The sequence below is a fragment of the Chiloscyllium punctatum genome, chromosome 27 (assembly GCF_047496795.1).
Source record: "Chiloscyllium punctatum isolate Juve2018m chromosome 27, sChiPun1.3, whole genome shotgun sequence".
Taxonomy (NCBI): Eukaryota; Metazoa; Chordata; class Chondrichthyes; order Orectolobiformes; family Hemiscylliidae; genus Chiloscyllium; species Chiloscyllium punctatum.
Window position 1 is genome coordinate 26,352,225 of NC_092765.1, and position 22,878 is coordinate 26,375,102.

Here is a 22,878-nt window from a genome sequence, read left to right on the forward strand (position 1 = left end):
ATATTAACCCAGAGACTTAGGAGACTGAGAAACAAGATGTATGCAGAGCTACTTGTAAGAAATGTCTGTTGGATTCTTCAATACCGCTATCCGTACCCAGTGTTTTATGTCACAATGGATAACATAGGCATTGTCACATTACACTCCTGAAGGTGAAATGCACCCGAAATGACTTTCAGAGGAGAAATCAGCAGGTGGCTTTGGAGGGTGATCTCTGCAGAGTTCAGCTGCAGAGTGCACTATCTCAGAGAAGTGGCAGTAGTTTTGGCTGACTGACATCAAAATCCACAGACAATGGTTAAAAACAGCAAGCTTGGGAGGACCAATGCTATAAACCTGAGAGAGGATAGCGCATTTGTGCTCAACCTGTCACTTGCCACTCCCCTAGAGGCAGTGCCTCGACAATCCTCGTCAGCTGCTGGGGGAACGGATTACTTCACTGCTGTGACGTTCTGTAAATCTTTATGTGCACTGTAATCCACAGCCAAGATGGCAGAAATTGTAGCTATCACAATCTAACCTTGCATGGCAATCTTACAGGAGAAAGATGGTGGGGGAGGGGTAGGTGATAAGTAGGTCACAAATATTTCACCATCAGCAGCTTATAATTCAGGAGTGGAGGATGAGGGGCATGTAGGACATGAGAAAGAGGATTAGGTATCAAGATATCATCACCTTTGATGATTTCAATTCCTTTGCTAATCACCAAGGCGATCTGATGTCCAATTTTTAAAATGCCCTCATTGTCCTGTGTCATTTACATTTCTTTCCATGATTATATTTCTCCTGTATTCCTAAAGTTATGTGGGAATTGTCAGTGCTGTCATTACCCACAGTGTGTTGCTGGATTGGGGTTCCTTGAAAAACATGTCTGGCTGCACATGGGGAACGATAAGGAGTCATCCTGAGCAGAATACTGGATCAGAGAGGCTTTGCTGATTCTTCTGTCGCCAGGGAGTGTGAAGAGTCTGAAATCCATAAGTGCATGAAATAATAACAATTTCACAAACTGCTTTGAAGCATGGAATTTCATATTACAGTTAAATCACAAGAGTTGAATTTGTGTTAAGTGAACCTTTGAGATGGCTGAGGAAACTCTATCCAATCGGATTTGCCTCAAAACATACTCAATGTAAAAAAAAACACGGTAAATAGCAATCATGTGAAAATGGTCTGACAATTTGATGGTTGAATCTCTCACTCCTTGGCAATGTCTGCTGTTTACTTCACACACCATGGTTTTCCACTTGTTGTAATAATTCACTTTCTCCCTAAACGACAACACCTCTACCTTTCTCACAGGTTGTACTGTGCTTGTAGGGTTTGAAATTTCTTTCACCTGGAGATTTTATGTTAAATGTTTTCATGTTAAATGACAGCTTGCCTAGAGATCCATGATTTCACACACTGGCCTGGCCTAACATAGTGCGGTCATATGACAAGCTTAAATGCATTTGGCTAATCAATAGAGACTAATCCAGAGGTTTGTCACTGGCACCATTCAACTGGATTTGATATCCTTCCAGTAGGAATGTCTTACAAATTCAACACAAACTCAGGTTATCTGAGTACAACACATCGAAGTTCAGCTGCATTGTATTTATCATAACATGTGAATTGGAAAGACACTGCATTGGAAGCCTAATTGACTAACCACACCACCCTACAGCTCCCTGTCAACTAACATGCCTCACTCACTGGTTGTCATGGTTACTAGAACTACCTGTTAAAGCAGCCTTGTTTTATTTCATACGAGTTGGTAACTACACCAGCCACAACCGGAACAATGCGCCCCCTCCCTCCATTTGACCAGCACCACCTCCTTGACTGAGGTTAGGGCACCCGGCCCGCTCCTGTCCCCTACTAGTTAGCTTCTGCTGCCTCTAGTGGCAGAAACAGAACATACTTCAGCACACAAACACAAGAGCATTCTGTAGGGCGGTCTTTATAAATCACAAAGCATGTCACTGGCTTTTGAGAATGGCTGACAGAGGGTGGAAGGCATGACAGCAGCATAGGAAGACAATGGTAGTTGTGTGCCTGGTCCTCCTTGTGCCACCACACTACTTTCAAGGAAGTGACAGTTGTCCCCCACATGAACTACCTGATAGGCAATTAAAGGCATCCTGCTGTCTTGAATGGCATTTTCTATAGGCCTACAGCTGGCAAGGGGCAACTGGTCATTTTGGCAATTTTACAATTTTTAAAACTTGTTAACTGTTTCACTTTTGATGTTTAAATGAAACTGTTTTTGAATCTTTGCTTTGATTTCACAGAGGGACAAGAACAAGTAATTCTTGGAAATGGACTGGACCTCCATTGTGAATTATACGAGATGACTGGACCAGTATATGTCAGTTTCAAGTTTTACTGAATAGAATAGAATATCCTTTATTGTCACATGTACTCCAGTACAGAACTGTAGGAGTACAATGTAAAATATTACAATGTCACCTCTGACACCAACTTAGGGACAAGCACCTTGGTACAAATTTTAGATATGAAAGAGGAATAAAAAGTATTTGAATTACTTTACAGTTTTTAAAGAATAAGTTAGAAATAAGACATAGTCAAAGGATTTACATTACAGTCAGACTGAGAAAAAATTCAAATAAACATTACACTGCAACAGTTCAGCGCAGAGGTATTCCTCTGGAATGGGTGCCCCAGATTGCAAAACCAGGACCACTGCCTCCAACCCAGAGTGTGGGTAGAATGTTGTTGAGGGAACAGGGGGTTTCAACAACTGGCTGGGGAGCTGCTGAGAAATGTATGCTGCTTGTTCCATGGAAGGCCCAGCGTATCAGTCACCAGTCAGGCATGGCCAATTAGAGGCAAGCAGTGCTCTTACTCAGCTTGTACTTTGACTTGACATCAAGTTTCCGACTTGTTATTTTTGCCATATTATCCCAACTTTCTGGCCAGAACCCACGTCCCACCAAGGAAAAGAGGATGTTATTTACAGCAATACCTTTAATAGATGATTTGGAGATGCTGGGTGTATTCTAACAGATGAAAGGCTTAACAGACAATCAATTTTTCAATGTATAATTTCAGTTACATCACACTGTAAATGTTTGCTATAAATTCTGTGTGTTAGGATTGAGCCCTCCACTACCACCTGATGAAGGAGCATCGCTCCGAAAGCTTGTGTGTTTCCAATTAAACCTGTTGGACTATAACCTAGTGTTGTGAGATTTTTAACTTTAATAGAGTGCATTTCCTTACGGAAAAGCTGTTCTCCTTCATGCAGAGAGAGAGAAACGCCAGTCGATATTACCTGGGTAAAAACAATGACTGCAGATGCTGGAAGAGCATAGCAGTTCAGGCAGCATCCGAGGAGCAGCAAAATCGACGTTTCGGTCAAAAGACCTTCATCAGGAATAAAGGCAGAGAGCCTGAAGCGTGGAGAGATAAGCTAGAGGAGGGTGGGGGTGGGGAGAAAGTAGCATGGAGTATAATAGGTGAGTGGGGGAGGGGATGAAGGTGATAGGTAGGGAGGAGGGTGGAGTGGATAGGTGGAAAAGGAGATAGGCAGGTAGGACAAGTCATGGGGACAGTGCTGAGCTGGAAGTTTGGAACTAGGATGAGGTGGGGGAAGGGGAAATGAGGAAACTGTTGAAGTCCACATTGATGCCCTGGGGTTGAATGTTCCGAGGCGGAAGATGAGGAGTTCTTCCTCCAGGCGTCTGGTGGTGAGGGAGCGGCGGTGAAGGAGGCCCAGGACCTCCATGTCCTCGGCAGAGTGGGAGGGGGAGCTGAAATGTTTGGCCACAGGGCGGTGTGGTTGATTGGTGCGGGTGTCCCGGAGATGTACCCTAAAGCGCTCTGCTAGGAGGCGTCCAGTCTCCCCAATGTAGAGGAGACTGCATCGGGAGCAACGGATGCAATAAATGATATTAGTGGATGTGCAGGTAAAACGTTGATGGATGTGGAAGGCTCCTTTAGGGCCTTGGATGGAGGTGAGGGAGGAGGTGTGGGCGCAGGTTTTGCAGTTCCTATGGTGGCAGGGGAAGGTGACAGGATGGGAGGGTGGGTTGTAGGGGGGTGTGGACCTGACCAGGTAATCACGGAGGGAACGGTCTTTGCAGAAGGCGGAAAGGGGTGGGGAGGGAAATATATCCCTGGTGGTGGGGTCTGTTTGGAGGTGGCGGAAATATCGGCGGATGATTTGATTTATCCGAAGGTTGGTAGGGTGGAAGGTGAGTACCAGGGGCGTTCTGTCCTTGTAACGGTTGGAGGAGTGGGGTCTGAGGGCGGAGGTGCGGGATGAGGACGAGATGCGTTGGAGGGCATCTTTAACCACGTGGGAAGTGAAATTGCGGTCTCTAAAGAAGGAGGCCATCTGGTGTGTTCTGTGGTGGAACTGGTCCTCCTGGGAGCAGATACGGCGGAGGCGAAGGAATTGGGAATATGGGATGGCATTTTTGCAAGAGGTAGGGTGAGGAGAGGTGTAATCCAGGTAGCTGTGGGAGTTGATGAGTTTATAAAAAATGTCAGTGTCTAGTCGGTCGTCATTAATGGAGATGGAGAGGTCCAGGAAGGGGAGGGAGGTGTCAGAGATGGTCCAGGTAAATTTAAGGTCAGGGTGGAATGGATTGGTGAAGTTGATGAATTGCTCAACCTCCTCGCGGGAGCATGAGGTGGCGGCAATGCAGTCATCAATGTAGTGGAGGAAGAGGTGGTGAGTGGTGCCGGTGTAATTACGGAAGATCGACTGCTCTACGTAGCCAACAAAGAGACAGGCATAGCTGGGGCCCATACATGTGCCCATGGCTACCCCTTTGGTCTGGAGGAAGTGGGAGGATTCGAAGGAGAAATTGTTAAGGGTGAGGACCAGTTCGGCCAAACGACTGAGAGTGTCGGTGGAAGGGTACTGTTGGGGACGCCGGGAGAGGAGAAAACGGAGGACTTGGAGGCCCTGGTCATGGCGGATGGAGGTGTAGAGGGATTGGATATCCACAGTGAAGATGAGGCATTGGGGGCCGGGGAAACGGAAATCTTGGAGGAGATGGAGGGTGTGGGTGGTGTCTTGAACGTATGAGGGGAGTTCCTGGAGTAGGGGGGGGAATAGGACAGTGTCGAGGTAGGTAGAGATGAGTTCAGTGGGGCAGGAGCATGCTGAGACAATGGGTCGGCCAAGGTGGCCAGGGTTGTGGATCTTGGGAAGGAGGTAGAACCGGGCAGTGGGGGTTCCCAGACTATGAGGTTGGAAGCTGTGGGTGGGTGATCTTCTAAGGTGATGACGTTCTGTATGGTCTGGGAGATGATAGTTTGGTGATGGGGGGGTGGGGTCATGGTCAAGGGGGCGGTAGGAAGAGATGTCCTCAAGTTGGCGTTTGGCTTCAGTGGTGTAGAGGTCAGTGCGCCAGACTACCACTGTGCCCCCTTTATCTGCTGGCTTGATGGTGAGGTTGGGATTGGAGCAGAGGGATTGGATGGCTGCGTGTTGTGAGAGTGAGAGGTTGGAGTGGGGGAGGGGGGTAGACAGGTTGAGGCGGTTAATGTCCCAGTGGCAGTTGGAAATGAAGAGGTCGAGGGCAGGTAATAGGCCAGCGCGGGGTGTCCAGGTGGATGCAATGTGTTGGAGGTGAGTGAAGGGATCCTCGGAATGTGGGCGGGAGTCCTGATTGTGAAAGTAAGCTCGGAGGCGGAGGAAGAAGTGTTCGACGTCACGGTGCGTATTAAATTCATTGATGCTTGGGCGGAGGGGGATGAAGGTGACCTGGCAGAGTTTTGAATGAAGCGATCTTGTTTCTTTGTACAAAAGATTATTTCACTTTTAGGAGATGAAATCTAAAAACAAATACGTGTAATGTTGCAATTTGAATAGGTAAAGCAGTGCCATCAAATGATGAAAAACATCAAAGAATTCTATCTGCTGCTTCTTGACCAATTAACTGAACTTTTGAACTGATCTATTGTTCTGCTAATTGAGCCACAGAAACTGCTAATATATACTGTCAGAAAGATTAGCAGGATTGCAGAATGTCACTACATGTCAGACATCTGCACCTGTTGATGATCCTGTAGAACAGCCAAACTGTAAGAAGGAAAAGCTTTGGTGATCATTTTGCAAGAAAAAAAAGGACTATCCAAATATACAGTGAATGAAGTACAATAAACTACAATTAGCAGTATGATAAAATTATTACATGATGGAATAAGTGATCACAATTAGAAAAAGAACCATTGCTTACATTCATACAACTGGCTTTCTTTTTAAGTGCATAAAATGATGTATCATGAGATAACTCCTCAGAGGACTGCCATAACCAATAATCCTAGCATTTAATAGTGATACAAAGCTGGTGAATTTGGTTGTGATGCTATCACCTTTTTGAGGACACAAGTGTGATTTTAAAAATAATGTGAAATAAGAAGCTTTCTATTAAGTTATATGCAACCTTGTAATGGAGATACAAATGTTGATACAGGGAGAAATAAAGTCATATAGTCAGGTAGAAACTTTACTGAAAGGCAAGAGACACAATTATTGCAGAAAACAAATGCATTAATCATATTATACTCCCGAGTGGAGAATACAATCCTGTGTTCCACAATTATTTCACACAGTGGTGGAAGGTAATATGAAATAATGCCACATTTCAATATCTATGTATACCATACAGTTTTAGATGCTAAAGGTAACCTTCCCTCATCACTGATAGTTTTCGTGAGATAAATTCAGCCCAATTTCTAGCATCCAATTCACCACAAAATTTATTAACTATTATGCAATTATAAATAAAAGGATATTCAAATACTTTTTCACATCACTTTTCAGCACTCTTCCATAAATCGGCATTCTTTCAAATATAGGTGGGGACAAGCAAGTAAAAACAGTTAAGATAGTTCACTGCATTGTTCTCGCATGCAAAGAATGTGAAAAGAACATAACAAAAGAGATACTAACAATGTCCTGAGGTTACCACGTACATGGTATATGTGGCAGGTACTTATGTGACTTGACCTATGTTGTCTATCTCATACGCTGCAGGCAAGGTTGCCCTGAAGCATGGTACATTGACGAAACTGAGCAGATGCTACAACAGATGATTGGACACCGCACAACAATCACCAGGCAGATAAGTTCCCTCCCAGTCAGGGAACACTTCAGCAGTCAGGGACATTGGGCCTTGGACCTTAAGGTGACTATCCTCCAGGGTGGACTTCAGGACAGGCAACAACTCAAAGTAGCCAAGTAGAGGCTGATAACCAAGTTTGGTATCCATGAGGAAAGCCTCAATCGGGACCTTGGGTTCATGTCACAATACAGGTGACCCTGCACACAAAACACTTTCTCTCTCACACCTATTCACACACTCATACAGACCCTCTCTCATACACACACACATACACCCCTCACAGTCACGCCAACACATGCACCCTCTCACAGGCTTACTCCATCACACTCACACACTCACTTTACCAAGCTTGCACACACACAAACACACACTCTCTGACATGCACTCACTCTCACACTCTCTCTCTCTCTCTCTCTCTCCTGCATGCATGCACACACACACACACACACAAGTCTATGGGGTGCATTTGTATTTGCAGAATTATATTTTTAGATAGTCAATGCAAACAGTCGATCCATATCATATTATGTAAATTTTACTTTGGAAATAGAACCAGTCTCAGTCAAGATTGGGATACAGACAGACTTTAACCTCACACCTTTAATGCATCGTCTGATCTGAGATGTCACCAAATTTTTATTACCTTATCTTGAGAATGTGACTTAAAAGGAGTTCTGGGATTTATGTATTAATGAACCAAAACCTGCAATCCATTCTAAAAGATGTAAGACTGAACAGCAATTTAGGTTTGTTAAATATATAATTTTATTTTCATGCCACTGTAATCTTTTGCTATAAATTCTGTGCCTTATGGTCCTGCTACACAACCACCTGGTGATGGAGCAGCGCTCCGAAAGCTAGTGCTTCCAAATAAACCTGTTGGGACTATAACCTGGTGTTGTGTGATTTGTAACTTTGCCCACTCCAGTCCAACATAGGCTCATCCACATTATCTCAAGGGCCCTTATGGTTGGGCAGTCATTGCTGGTATAGCCAGCAACACCAACATGAATGAATACGCATTAAAAAGGGTAATACTGACTTTTCCCAATTTTCTATTACCATGAGTATTCTCTGATGGGTCTTTTTTGACCCATCATTTTGGCAAATTCATCATTTAGTACAATGATTTCAATTCCAAACCTTGCTCAGTCTAATATTCCTTCAAGATTAGAGTGGTGCTGGAAAAGCACAGCAGGTTAGGCAGCATTGGAGAAGCAGGAAAATCGATGTTTCGGACAGGAGTCCTTAATCAGGAATGAGGCTGGGAGCCTCTGGGGTGGGGAGATAAATAGGAGGGTGGTGGGGCTGGGGAAGAAGGTAGCTAAGAGTGCAATAGACGGATGGAGGTGGGGATAAAGGTGATAGGTCAGAGAGGAGGGTGGAACAGATAGGTGGGAAGGAGGATTGACAGCTAGAACAGGTCATGAGGATGGTGCTGAGCTGGAAGATTGGAACTCAGGCCCCTCCCCCCACCTTCCCCCAGTTCCAACCTTCCAGCTCAGCACCATCCTCATGACCTGTTCTAGCTGTCAATCCTCCTTCCCACCTATCCGTTCCACCCTCCTCTCTGACCTATCACCTTTATCCCCATCTCCATCCACCTATTGCAGTCTTAGTTACCTTCTCCCCAGCCCCACCCACCTCCGTTTTATCTCTCCACCCCGGAGGTTCCCAACCTCATTCCTGATGAAGAGCTCCTGTCCGAAACGTCGATTTTCCTGCTCCTTAGATGCTGTCTGACCTGCTGTGCTTTTCCAGCACCACTCTAATCTGGACTCTGATCTCCAGCATCTGCAGTCCTCACTTTCGCCTATATTATTCCTTCAGCCAAAGCCATAAGACACAGGTCACAAAAATATTATTTAGGAATATCAGAAATTTCATCTGTCCTATATAGCTTCTGGTGTTCCGTGGTGTTGGTTGCTTCTACAGGCAGAGTATCTTACCGTGGAAGAGCTGACTCATAGTGCTGCCATTGTTCTGATGAGATGTTCAACTGATGCTCCAACTACTGTCATGGGTGGATGTAAAAGATCCTCTCAATGAACACAAGAAAAACAGATTATCTTGTCATTATCACATCATCGATGGTGGAAGCAAATTGACTGCGGCATTACAACAGAACCTATACTTAAAATGTGCTTTAGTTAAGCGTTTTGGAACATCCTGAGGTTGTGAAAATGGAGCTCTTCTGGTTTGATGGTTCCACCACCTGTTTTTAGTTGCAACTTATAGATATGTGCCAGTTTTAACTTTGAGCAGTAAACAGTGTAGAGTGAGGGACATTTGGCCAATAGAGATTAAACTTGATGACATTTGCAAGTATTCAAACTTGTAATAAACTGCTCTTTTAAATTCTGCTGTATTACTTTCTGCATTCTTGCTAACATTTCTTGTGTAAATAATTGGCTGAATCTTGCTCTTTTTTTGGTGGTGTGAGTTGCATTGAGATTTTTAGAGGGTTTCTTGCTGTGAGATCAAACAAGATTTCTCATTGTATCTTACCAAACATATGCCTCAATAACTAAAGGCAAAATATCGCAGTTGCTGGAAATATGAAATAAAAACAGAAAGTGCAGGAGAAACACAACAGGTCTGGGCACCATCTGTGGAGAGAGAAGCAGAGAGAGTTAACACTTTGAGTCTGATAAGTCTCCTTAACTACCTAACATGGCCAGTGGCATTCCTGTTGTGTTCTTACCCCATCTTACTATGCACCATTTCCAGAACAACTCAACCCTCAATGGATACCTGCTGAAAGACTAGAATGACTGGTATCTTTGCCACATTTGAAAGCCTGGGGTGCACTGGCATTCCAAAGTTGACTTGCTCAGTGACAGAATCATTCTGATGATATCATAGAAGGGGAAGATGGTACCATGTTTCTGACAGGGACCTGAGGTCCTAGTGGAGAGGGTGGTGCAAAGAAGTGGCATCCTCCTCCTGCTGGATTGGCAGAGGAAGGCATGACATCGGTCCCTTCAGTCTGCTCCGAGGCCTCCGAATAACTGAAATGGCCACTCAGGACTGAGATGAGGAGGAATTTATTTACTCAGAGGGTGGTGACTCTTTGAAATCTTCTGATGATGAAGGGTTTGGGAGGTTCAGTTTTTGAGCTTTTTCAAGGTTGAGGCTGATTGAGTTCTATGTATTAAAAATATCAAGGGACAGGGAATAGTGCAGGAGAGTAGCATTAAAACAAAAGCTCAGTCATGGTGTCATTGAATGGACAGTATTGGTCTGGACTGGACTGGGAAGATGCAGTAATCACAATGGTATAATGGTAATGTCACTGGACTAGTAGTCAAGAGGTCAAGGTGAATACACTGGGATTTAAGCTCAAATGCTCCCATGGCAGATTGAATTCTGCCAATCAATTCAATTGATTAAATTTTAGGAATAGGCCACTAACTTTTAAACTAAATGCTCACCAATGCCTTTTCAAGTAGGAAATCAGCCATACTCTTTGCCTATTATGGCCTCCATGTTGACTCTCAACTAAATTCTGAGTAATTATGGATGGGAAATAAATGCTGGCCTTGCCAGTGAAGATTACTTACCATAGAACAAGAAGGAAAGAAATTAAGATGCCAATGTTCAAACCAGATGACATCAATGCCACAGACTTTAACAGTGAATGATGGGAAGGCCTGATGTGTCAGTCTCAAAGGTGAATGGCTCTTCTAGCTCTCTTTGTGGAGCAGTAGGAGCAGGATTGCTGTCCTTGGTCCCTCCAGAAAACCTTCAGTCTGTGTTAGCCCTCCATCCATTCTTCAAATTATGACCAATGCACCCTTGTCAATGCTAGGAACTGTATACCATTGGCTCCTGACTAAAATTTTCTATAACTAGCAGCACATCTGTGTACTGATTGTGACCCTGTCACTGTTTCTGTGACCCCTATTAGGATCATGAGCTGCAATGTGAGAATTGCTGCCACCAGGAATTGAAGCTAATTTTCACCTTGTTAGCTCGAACACAAGTGTCAGTGCTGATCACCACCTGGTTCAAAAGGTGTTGAAATCAATCTTTTAAAACCGCAGTCCAACAAAATCATTAGAATCTGCCCATTTATACCAAGCATTAAACATCACTTTGTAACCTCTCCAGTTCAGAATGCTTGGGTCCAATTTGTTTCTGGATAGTGGAATTTTCTGGATTATAGGACTGGAGAATGCCCAATCACAAATGCGTGCACAAGAAAATATGTTGATATAAATACTTACGTGAAAAATAAAATGGTGATAAAACATTACAAAACAGTAAAACAAAAATGTTTCACTTATCCAAACTAGCTAAATTTCTCGATGACTGGCATTTCTGAACAATAGATTTCCAGACTGGAGAGGTCACAATGTATTAGGTCCAGGTAAATAAAACATAGGACAGAAATCTCATGGATTTTGAGCTAAACCCAGTTAAGACACTGCTTTTAATAGGTAGAAAATCAGTCTGAATTCCACTGATATGGGAGAAAAAAACCATTTCAATTCCTGCTTTAAAACAATGACATTTTAATTTAGATTAATATTTGAAGATGAATTACATCACCACAATTTTTTTTTAAAAATACATTTACCTTTCATTACAACAATCCCCTCTACCATGATTTAATATGCACTGCTAATGGCTCCTCCAGATCTGAAACCATGTAACACACCCCTGCTATAACAGATATTGTGTACTTATGGGGAGGTTTAAGTATATATCCATTTCAGTTCTGGTCTTGTAACATTGTGGGTTGGTAACAGTTTCAGGCAGGAGCAGACTGAAGGTTTATGTAGCCTATCTATCCAAAGTATTCCCTTGTGCAGTTGTAACAGCACGGATGGTGCTGGGTTATGAATATTGGCTATACTATAGAGTAGAAGTGAGGTATACCATGATTATCCAGTACATAAATCAACCTTATTTATGACTTACACACTTGACGGTGTCACTTATGCATCAATGGCAAGAGTCAATCACCACGTAGTCTAAAAACATTGCAAACAGGACTTTTCCATTAGGATGACCTATATAACGCTATTGTACGGCACTTAAATCCATAGAGACAAGGACAAATCCAGTCTTGTCAGACTTGATATACTCAAACAACATTTTTTGGGGGGAATTTAAACTGGAGCAAGTTGATCCTTTTCCTCCACCAAAACACTCCACACCTGTACCCCAATGGTAACTGTTTCCCCCTTTTCACCATGAGGTGAAATGGAATCTTGGAGATTAGTCACATTTTTAGTTTGACATGAGATGAAGGAGAAAATAATAATTTTCAACAATTTTAGACAAGTTCATGTTGGTTTCTGTTTGCCATGAAGTAATTGGCTCACAAACCATGCTTTGGGAAACTGCTGAATTTAAACATCTTCAAAAAGGGATCTAATTAACAATCTAATTTTTAACACAGTGGTGCTTGATTGAAATGGGCATTGTTTTATAAAGCCAAAGTTATAGTCAGGGTACATTCTGTATACATGTCGACAATCTCACTTGGAAGGTGGGAGCCACTCAAACATTTTGCCCCAGCTTAAACCTCATCTCGCAATCATATTTGTGATATCTCTCCTGCTTTCTAAACATAAACTACATGTCCCACAGTGAATTGGGGCTCACTGAGTGAAACTGCTCATGAAGAAAAAAATTCACATGCAGAGCAGTTTAGATCATTACAGGAATTGTAGTTGTTTTAGGTTTGCAACACAAGAGCAAAAACTAGAGCAGCTACAATGTACTTGAAGCATGTTCACAAACTCCCATGTATGGTATTAAAGGGAGTAGCATCTTTACATTCGTAATGTCTTTTTTGTATGTTTGGATTGTAGGCCAATGTTGAACATGTGCATTACATTTGATTCATAGTGGAGAACGTTACGTACTGCCCACTAATGCCCTGAAAGTGTTGGCATGCTTGATGTTCCACTGTACAGAAAACACAAAAGTGACAATGCAGTGACTAAAAGCTCCTTTGAAGACAGATTGGGTAGAATATGCTATCCATGTTAGTCAAGCACCCTCTTATGGCAGGAGGATCAATTCATGATGAGATGGAGGTCAGACAAAGGGTTGGCAATCCAGCTGGAATGAAAGCTCGGTCCTTTACTTCAGGCGATCAGTGTTGATACTACCATGTCCCCTTAGAACTGAGATGCACTGCTTGGGTCGCATTGTAGTAATCGTACAATGGATGGGTCACTCTTGGCACCTTTAATGAATTCTTCAAGGGACAATTTACCTGCAAGACAGTTGTAAATAGGAAAGGGGTGCATTATCAAATTAATGTTCAGTTTTGAATGTTACAGATAGTTTTACAGGCAGCTTGTGAAAATGGAATTTCTCACTCAAGTCTAACGAGAGAAAAATCAATTCATTCCACATCAATTTGTTCTCTTCTACTCAGTGCCTACTACTAATGGACAAATAATTGATTGCTATAAGAAACTCAAGAGATTGGTGATGAGCAGCTGCTGTTAGGGACTTATTTGAACTCCAGTAACTTTGAAAAATAAAAACTTTTGAACTAGGAGAAAGAAAGAAATAGGTACAGAAGAGGAAGTTGATTTGTGAGAAAGGGTGAAGAATTTCTACTTTGTACTGATCTCTACTTTTAAGTTAACCATACAAGAGAAAGGATAAAGTAATTGAAGTCACAATATGTAAAATAACTTGAAGGTAAGTTAAGGTCTGGCAGGGCAGCTTAGCCAAGCAGAATGCCTGCCCTGAGCCATATGGGTAGTTGTGAACACTTACCATAGAGTCATGGAATCATGGAAATGTACAGCATGGAAACAGACCCTTTGGTCCAACTCATCCATGCCGACCAGATATCGTAACCTAATCTACTCCCATTTGCCAGCACTTGGTCTATATCCCTCCAAACCCTTCCTATTCATATACCCATCCAGATGCCTTTTAAATGCTGCAATTGTACCAGCCTCCACCACTTCCTTTGGCAGCTCATTCCATACACACACCACCCTCTGTGTGAAAAAGTTGCCACTTAGGTCCCTTTTATATCTTTCCCCTCTCACCCTACACCTATGCCCGCTAGTTCTGGACTGCCCCACCCCAGCGAAAATACTTTGTTTATTTATCCTATCCATGTCCCTCATGATTTTATGAACCTCTATAAGGTCACCCCTTAGCCTCCCACGCTCCAGGGAAAACCGCCCCAGCCTATTCAACCTCTCCCTATAGCTCAAATCCTCCAACACTGGCAACATTCTTGTAAACTCCTTGTGACCCAGTGGAGTGGAATATTATCAATTGCACAAACTTGAGCAATGGTTAGAGTCATTGAGGTGCATCTGTAAGGCAGAGGATTTTGCTGATAGCATGTTCAGAGAGGTGATCACATTGTGATTTAAAAGCATCCAGGCACTAGGGAATGGATAGTCTAAGAAAAACATATAGGTAGTTCAGGAATCTCCAGAGATCACTCACTAGGAATCTCCAGAGATCACTCTGGATGGTGGGAGTGATGGATCTTCATAGGAGTGCAGCGAGAGTAAAGCCTGTGGGACCACGGGTGGCCTAGACGTACAGGAGGAGAGGATGAGGAGTGGAATGGCAGAAAGATAATGGACCCTTTACTAACAGAACAAACAAAGGTGACTTAATGACTCCAGGATGGTTTGTTGCGTCCCCCCCCAGCGATAGCATCAGATACATTACAGAACGACTGCTAGAGTGAGGAGGAGGAGGAAGGTGAAAGCCAGAGATCATAGTCTACATTGGTGTTAATGACATAGATAAGAAAGGGGGATGTGGTCCCTACTTTGAAATGTAGAGATCTAGGTAGGAAGCTCATAAGCAAAGCCTGTAAAGTAATACCCTCTGGAATACTCCCAGTGCCATGTTTAAGTGAGTACAGAAATAGGAGGATAAGAGAGATAAATGAGTGGCTGGAAAGATGGTCCAAGAGGGAAAGTTTTAGATTCCTGGGATACCGGGATTGGCTCTGGGGAGATGAAGGTAGTACAATTGGATTGGTTGCATCTGAACAAAGACAGGACCGAGTTTCTTATGGGTATTTTGCTTATATTGCTGGAAGGATTTATATTAATTTAACAGAGGTGTTGGAACCAGGAGAATATGTAAGAAACTAATAACTGGGTGTATGGAATACTGGGAGACGTAGGTAACAGAGATGGAGAAGAGTTTTACAGGAATGGTTCAAAGGATGAGACACTTCAGTTATGAAGAATAATTCGAGAATCTTAGACTGTTTCCCTTGGAGAGCAAAGGGCAAAGAGAAGGCTTTCAAATAGTGAGGAAGGTGGACAGAGTCACAGGGGGAAATTCATGGAAGAATCAAGAATCAGAGGGCAGTTTCAAAGCAATTTGCAAAAGAAGTGAATGGGAGGTGAGAGAAAAAACAATTTTTCACACTTATGGATCTGAGATTTAGAATGTACTGCCATGATATGTGATGGAGGCAAGTTTAAATAAAACCTTTAAGAAGGAATTGGCTAACTATTCAAATAGAAGCAATGTGCAAGGTTAGGGGAAAAGGCAGGAAATTGGCACTAAGATAAAATGCTCAACCAGCCAATGCAAGGCACAATGACCCAAATGGCCTCCTTGTGCACTGTAACCATTCAGTGATTCTGAGTTAACAAAGGTGTCTCAAATGTTTCTGCAAGCATATTGATGTGTTATCCAAATGTTAGACCAACACTTATGGGCCTGTGAATATACTTTTGTACATAATGGTTAGCGGTGATAAATGTCTGATTGGTTCCTCCATATCCATTCCTGAAGAAGGGCCTATGCCTGAAACGTCAATTCTCCTGCTCCTTGGATGCTGCCTGACCTGCTGCGCTTTTCCAGCAACACATTTTTCGGTTCTGATCTCCAGCATCTGCAGTCCTCACTTTCTCCTCCATATCCATGCCCAGTTTCTTATGATACAAGGGATAACTTAAGCATTGCAGCATGTGGTTGATCAACAGGAAAAGCTATTTTGATTCAAAAGGTAGTAGCCTCCTTAAAGCACCAAGAAATGCCATTCAAATAAATAAGAGACACAGATGTGATGTAATGGTTTGGATACTTAGTATTTCGTCAAACTCTGTTTACAAGAAGAAAGAAAAACAGATTTGAGACTTTTATTATTAAAACCTATCCCCGACATATTTACCATGTCTGAGACAGCATGCTGGATTTTTGTGGCATCAAGAGGAAAACACCGGCTTTTAAAATGGCAGTTTGAACCCATATTGTCAAATTCAATCCCCATTTATAACAGGTCATAGTTTTGATGGTAGGAAAGTGGGCAGGCTGCCATTCATACAGGAGGGAAACCCAACTACAGCAGGACCTTTTGTACGTAGCTTTGGGTTCAGATGGGCCTGGCATTTTTGTTGGTCCAAGAGCTTTAATCTCCAATATGGGAGTCACAAATTTATGAAGCAGATCCAAGTGCTCTCAAAGGATGGTTAAGATTTAATTGTCTTTAATTATCTCAGTTTTAAAAAAAATTAAGTTGTTAAAATAAAATCAGCAGCAGCTGTCAGAGATTGAAAACAAAAAAAAACCCTTTGCTGGATTACATTGATTGACAGGCCAGCTGGTGCAGCATTTAATCAGGCAGTTTGGCAAGAGTTCTTTAGCAACATTTTATCACTAACTTCGTTGGACATGGACATCTCCATGGTGAGTGGGATTGAGATACTACTTTTGCATCACAATAACCCATGCCAAGTGTGTTTTGTCAATTTATCTCCAAGAGCTATTCATCAATGAATGTTTGGCTCATTTTCAAAAGCTACAATTATCTCAGCTCTTAGTTCACAACACAATTGACAGTTTAAATAGGCTATTATATGTTTATCGGCATGAACATGTTTTCGTTGTCAAACAAAATATTTGAGGAGATTGATGCTTCTGTGAATTTTTTTCATGATGAACTTATAGAGTGAGAGATACATTAGATTTTTAGAATCTTATCTTTTTCTATCTCCACAGCTCCTGAGATCTGGCCATGTTGAATACTGGGTAAATAGCTGTGAAGTTGGCATAGAGGATACTGTGGGCCATGAGTTGGCATGAAGGGTATGAGAAGCCATAGGTCAGGGATGAGGATATGTGGATGGTATGAGCTAAATGGCCTAAAGTTTTCTAGAACAATGAGGATAAAAATTCCAAAGACCTGAGCTGGGCCTTCTCCTCAACACTGAATTTACCAGTTTCCAAATCTCCCCTCCCCCACTTCATCCCAACTTGGCACTGCCCTTTTGACCTGACCTATCTTTCCATCTTCCTTCCCATCTATTCATTCCACCCTCCCCACTGACCTATCATCATCACCTCCTACCTACAACCACCTATCACTATCTCATCTACCTTCCCCTCAGCCCCACCCTCAATCCCCTATTTATCTCTCAGCCCTTCCCCCCTGCAGTCCTGATGAAGGGTCCAGCCTGAAACATCGATTCTCCTGCTCCTCGGATGCTGCCTGACCTGCTATGTTTTTCCAGCCCCATACTTTGACTCTTCTAAGCATGTCACCTCAGTACGTTTCCACACCTATAGTAGCCAATGCCCTGTTTTCAGGGTCAATTGGTGAGACTTCATTCAGACCTAGCCTGCTCAAAGATCTTATGATTTTAGGCATTTTTAAACTGAAATAGGTCATAGAGTCATAGAGATGTACAGCACAGAAACAGACCCTCCAGTCTAACTTGTCCACATACCCTAACCTAATCTAGTCCCATTTGCCAGCACTTGGCTCATATCCCTCTAAACCTTCCTATTTATATACCCATCAGATGCCTTTTAAATGCTTCAATTGTACCAGCCTCCACCAATTCCTCTGGCAAGTCATTCCATACACGCACCACCTTCTGAGTGAAAATGTTGCCCCTTAGGTCCCTTTTATGTCTTTCCCCTCTCACCCTAAACCTCTAGTTCTGGACTCCCCCACTCCAGAGAAGAGACTTTATCTATTTATCCTCCTATCCACGCCCCTCATAATTTTATAAACCTCTATAAGGTCATCACTCAGCCTCTGATGCTCCAGGGAAAACAATCCCAGCCTATTCAGCCTCTCCCCATAGCTCAAATCTTTCAACCCTGGCAACATCCTTGTCAGTCTCTTCTGAACCCGTTCAAGATCCAGTTAGTCAGGAAATTTCTCGACCCAAGCTACTTGCCTCAGTAACTAAATTCTGTCTCAGTGCGTTTAAGATCAACAAAAGTTATGTAGCTTCCACGAGAAATAAATCGGACGTTGTTCACGTTATCATGTCTTGCTTGAAAGACTAATCTGACCAACAGAGTAAAATAACTTGATTAGATTCAGTGACAAATCCATTCACAGAAGCCAAGTGAAGCAGCACAAAAAATATTATGAACCTGCAACGGAAATGTTGTAAATGGCTGGTTTTACGTTCATCTTCAAGTTGAATGCAAGGAAGCATGTTTGGGATTGATTTATTTGGAGGAACCGGTACTGGACTGCAGTGGACAAAATTAAAAACGCCAGGTTATAAACGTATTGGACTATAACCTGGATTGATTTGTAATCCCCATCAGGCAACTTTCAAAATAAATCTGGGTAGGAGGGTTTTAAATGTAAAAAAATCATCGAAAAGTATAATTAGAATAACCCAAACAGAGAAAAAAAAAACGAGAATGCGCAATTTACAAACAGAAAAAGGTATAGAATAGGATGGTGCTATTACTTTAAATAACATTTGTGCAAAATGAATAAAAAGCAGGTGAATTTATTACTGCAATATTAATGTTAACAACATGGCATGACTAAAGTGGAAATCATTTGTGAAATATTTTAACTCACTAGATATTGCATTTACACTAAATTCCCAGGTATGAAATTTTACGTAATTAGTAAATAAGATTCTATTATTTGGCAATTATGTTAGTATACAATGCACAAAAATGTGATATGAATCTGTTAAACTATTGCTGAAGATCATGAAAAAATGGACCGATTCCCACATTACTCGAAGATTGCAGCTCATGTAATGCCACGAGGCTAGGGAGTCAAAAATCCCAGGAGCTTCTATCATGCAAAGTTAAAATTAGCATTATAATTATCTCTAATTTTAAATGAGAAATGATAATTAATTTTAATCTTTAGTTCATCTCATTAGACTTAGAAGTTTACAGTTTTTTAAGAAAAAGTTTATTTGGCTTTACAATTTCATGCCTTTGTACCAGCAAAGTGCAATGAAATATTATTCTTTATATAATCTATTACAGTCACAGAGGCAAAAAGACATAATGACAGGACAATGCCACAAGTTCTTAATGTCTCAAAAGGCAGGGTAGAGAGTGAAAGTTGAGAGTTCTGCCTGAAACATGATAAGGAGCAGTTTGATAATTACCATCATTATTTGTATCCATCTGCCTAAAGATTTTATCTGTTCTTTTCTCTGGTGTTGCTTCATCTTCAGGCATCTTCATCACAGTGGACACCATCTTGTAGATTGCCTGTCAAAAATAGGAACATCCAATAAATGGGTCAAAGAATATTCATCTCCTCATATATGGTCCATGCTTCTTTTCACTTAGCTTCCCAATTTGCAAAATTTAATATACTAGTGAATTAGTTATAGCTAAAAACATGTGGATAAAATAATGTTTCATTCACAGTCTGAATCAAATACCTTTGCTGTGATTTTACAGCATTAACATGAATGGCAATTCAGAGATGCATATGGTGTCAATATGGACAATTAATTCGGTGAAGTGCATTACATCTTTAACCATTTTTCTTAGAAATCTGTCATGACGTTAGTTGTTAACCAAGTCTTGGAAATTTCATCACAGTTTGAAATCTGCAGCTGTCAGTTTTCAGCCATGCAACCACCTCCCCTCAGTATCCTTACCAACAATCTCTACTGCCATGGGTTACCCAAACTAAATGTACAGTGGCACAACACCTGTCCAACTGAAAAAGAGAAAAATATGTGTCTGTGTCTCTATCTGTGTGTTCTTCAGTGTGAGGATGACATTGCTAATGGCAAGAAACTGCCTGTAGAGTCCTTCAAACGGCGGAGGCTGTTATATTGCAGCTATCACATGGCTATGGGTGACCAGCAATCTCTTCTCCTTAGTCATTTTGGATGGATCCATATACTTAACCCGTGTAGCCAACTTATGTGGCTATCAAGGCCTAAGGTGAAACTTGAACCCAGAGCATCTGGCCCAAGGGAAGAACATTACCACTGCACCACAAGACTGCCTCAGTAAATAAGAAAAAGAGAAAAAAAATGTAGCATCTATCAGAACATCTCAAAACATTTACAGCCAATTAAGTACTTTAAGTGTAGCCATGATTGTAAAGTAGGAAATACAGTAACCAATTTGTACACAGCAAGCTCCTCCAAAGTCAGTGTCACAATGAACAGATAATTTGCTCCAGTGACCGATTGAGGAATACATGTTGGCCAGGTCAATGAGAATAACTCCCCTTCTCTTCATCAAAGGAGTGCCATAGAATTTTTTACATTTACCCAAGGGGTCAGACAGAGTTTCAGTTTAATGTCTCATCCACAAAATGGCACTTACAAGAGAATAGAACTTCTTCGGTATGGCAATGGAGTTTGTCTTGAGCCCATTGACTTCCGAACAGTGGTTCCTGAGCTTCCAACTGAGCACGGTTAAACCTGACTGGATGATTCTTCATTGTCAGTGAAACCATGCCACTCATCATCCAAATTCCAGTATTTGTCTAACTAAAGTGAAAAAGTGTTCAATGAAAATGAAAACAAAAATGCTATTTTAAAAAATGTATCATTGATGTTTCTCCTCGTTACTCATGCAGTCTCTGGAGATCATTTTTAAAAAAATTCCTGAAAGGTTGAAAGACATAACTGAAGGGTTTCTCTGCAAAACCCAAAACGATGTGTTTCAATGCACAGGCAATGACAAGTGCATGGCTTCAGAAGTACTGAACTGTAAATCCGAATTAAGCTCAACAACTTATAAAATCCTGGAAAGTAATTAAGACAGTAAATGAAAGTGAGATGTAAGGTTAGATTAGATTAGATTCCCTACAGTGTGGAAATAGGCCTTTCGGCCCAATAAGTCCATACTGACCCACCCAGACCCATTTCCCTGTGACTAATGCACCTAACACTGTGGGCAATGTAGAATGGCCAATTCACCTGACCTGCACATCTTTGGATTTTGGGAGGAAACCCATGTTGACACAGAGAATGGACAAGCTCCACACAGACAGTCACCCAAGGCTGGAATTGATCCTGGGTCCCGGGTACTGTGAGGCAGCAGTGCTAATGACTGAACCACCCATGTAAGATGCATGATTTATATGTCATTTATTTCAAACTTTGGATTTTGAACTAGCGGCACATGATTTTGGTCTCTATGGATGAGTGGGTTTAATTATGAACTTTTCAGTATTTCTGGATCCATGAGATTTTTAAACCTATCTTAAAGAGGATACCCCTGGGTGATAATGGGATTTTTTTTACCTTGGGAGAGACTTACAAGTGGGTAAAGCAAATCTTGAGGAACATTACCCTGTCTTTTATTTGAAAAGGATTTTTTTTTCCAAGCTTAGGGGAAAAAAACATTATCCAGAAAATGTTTGGTTTCTTCAGTCTACAAAGGTTCTCGTGACAGTTAGATATGTGAAACAGTTTCACCTAAAGAAAGTAGATAGGTTACCTCAGGGTAACAACTTCTCCTTGGAAGTTCCATAAGAGAAGTGTTCGGTAAGAGCCCTGAAAGGATTATTAAACCTTCTCAAGTTTGATGCTCAGTTGTGTGACCAATCAAGGGTGAATCTATGAAAGTCTCAAAAACCAGGAATTGAGAGAAACAGTTAAATCTATTGACATGATGGTTCATGTCTCTATTTTCCACTGGTGTTTGGGTGCTGTAAAGTGAAGGTATTGGGATAGATGGGAGTATATTTTACCCTGTATTTTTAACCTTTCAAATGGTGTTATATGTAGAGGGTTTGGTTCATTCTATTTTATCTTCATTTCTTTTGCTCAATAAGCTTCTCTTGGTGCCACTCTGTCTATCTCTCTGTGCCAAAAAGTAAGAATCTTATGTCGCTAAAAGAATAGCTAAAAATATTAAAATATACAGGATCCTTAAGGATCTTGACAGGGTAAACGCTGAATGTTTCCCCTCATGGGAAACAGTAGGTGCAGACAGCATAGTCTCAGAATAAAAAGGTGCCAATTTAAGACAGAGATAAGGAGGAATTTCTTCTCTGAGGGTTGAGGGTCTTTGGAACTCCTTGCCACACAGAGCTGTGGGAGCAGAGTTCTAGTGCATATTTAAGGCTGAGATAGATAGATTCCTATCAGTTGGGGAATCAAGGGCTATGGGGAAATATAGGTTCAGCTATCATCCTATTGAATAGTGGAGCAGGCTTGAAGGGCCAAAAGGCCTACTCCTATTCCTATTGTTTAGGTCTTAATACATCACACAAGTTCACTCCATCTTTCAATTGCTAAACTCTCCTAGTATTTTAGCTAAACAGCAGGTTCCGACTGTTACAAATACAGATGGTCTAATTTTCATATGCCTGATCTTCCCAGCTAGATCACAGCAATATGCCGATAATAACATTTGACTTCAGCAAGCTTTGATAATGGAAACTGGTGAACACATGATACCCCTTTATTAAACATACCAAACAATATGCTTACTATCTCCATGGTCACCAGAATACAAGGCTCAGAATAAGGTTGGAGCTGAGAATTTAGCTACCTTGAGGAAGTAGCTTGAGAAAAATCGGTGCTCGAGTCCAGAATGTGAAGGGATGGTTTGCACTTCCCAA

The 22,878-nt window shown here is 41.8% G+C and overlaps 1 protein-coding gene across 1 annotated transcript in view; it reads right to left on the reverse strand.

Moving 5' to 3' along the window:
• Positions 1–11,588: 11,588 nt before the first annotated feature.
• The window catches only part of LOC140453572 (hippocalcin-like protein 1), a 148,188-nt gene continuing 136,898 nt past the window's right edge, over positions 11,589–22,878 (reverse strand). The window contains exons 4-5 of the mRNA XM_072548374.1: positions 19,442–19,547; positions 11,589–13,323 (exon numbers count right to left, since the gene is read on the reverse strand). Coding sequence (XP_072404475.1) covers positions 13,226–13,323; positions 19,442–19,547 — 204 coding nt within the window. The 3' untranslated portion in view covers positions 11,589–13,225. The remainder of the gene's footprint in view (positions 13,324–19,441; positions 19,548–22,878) is intronic.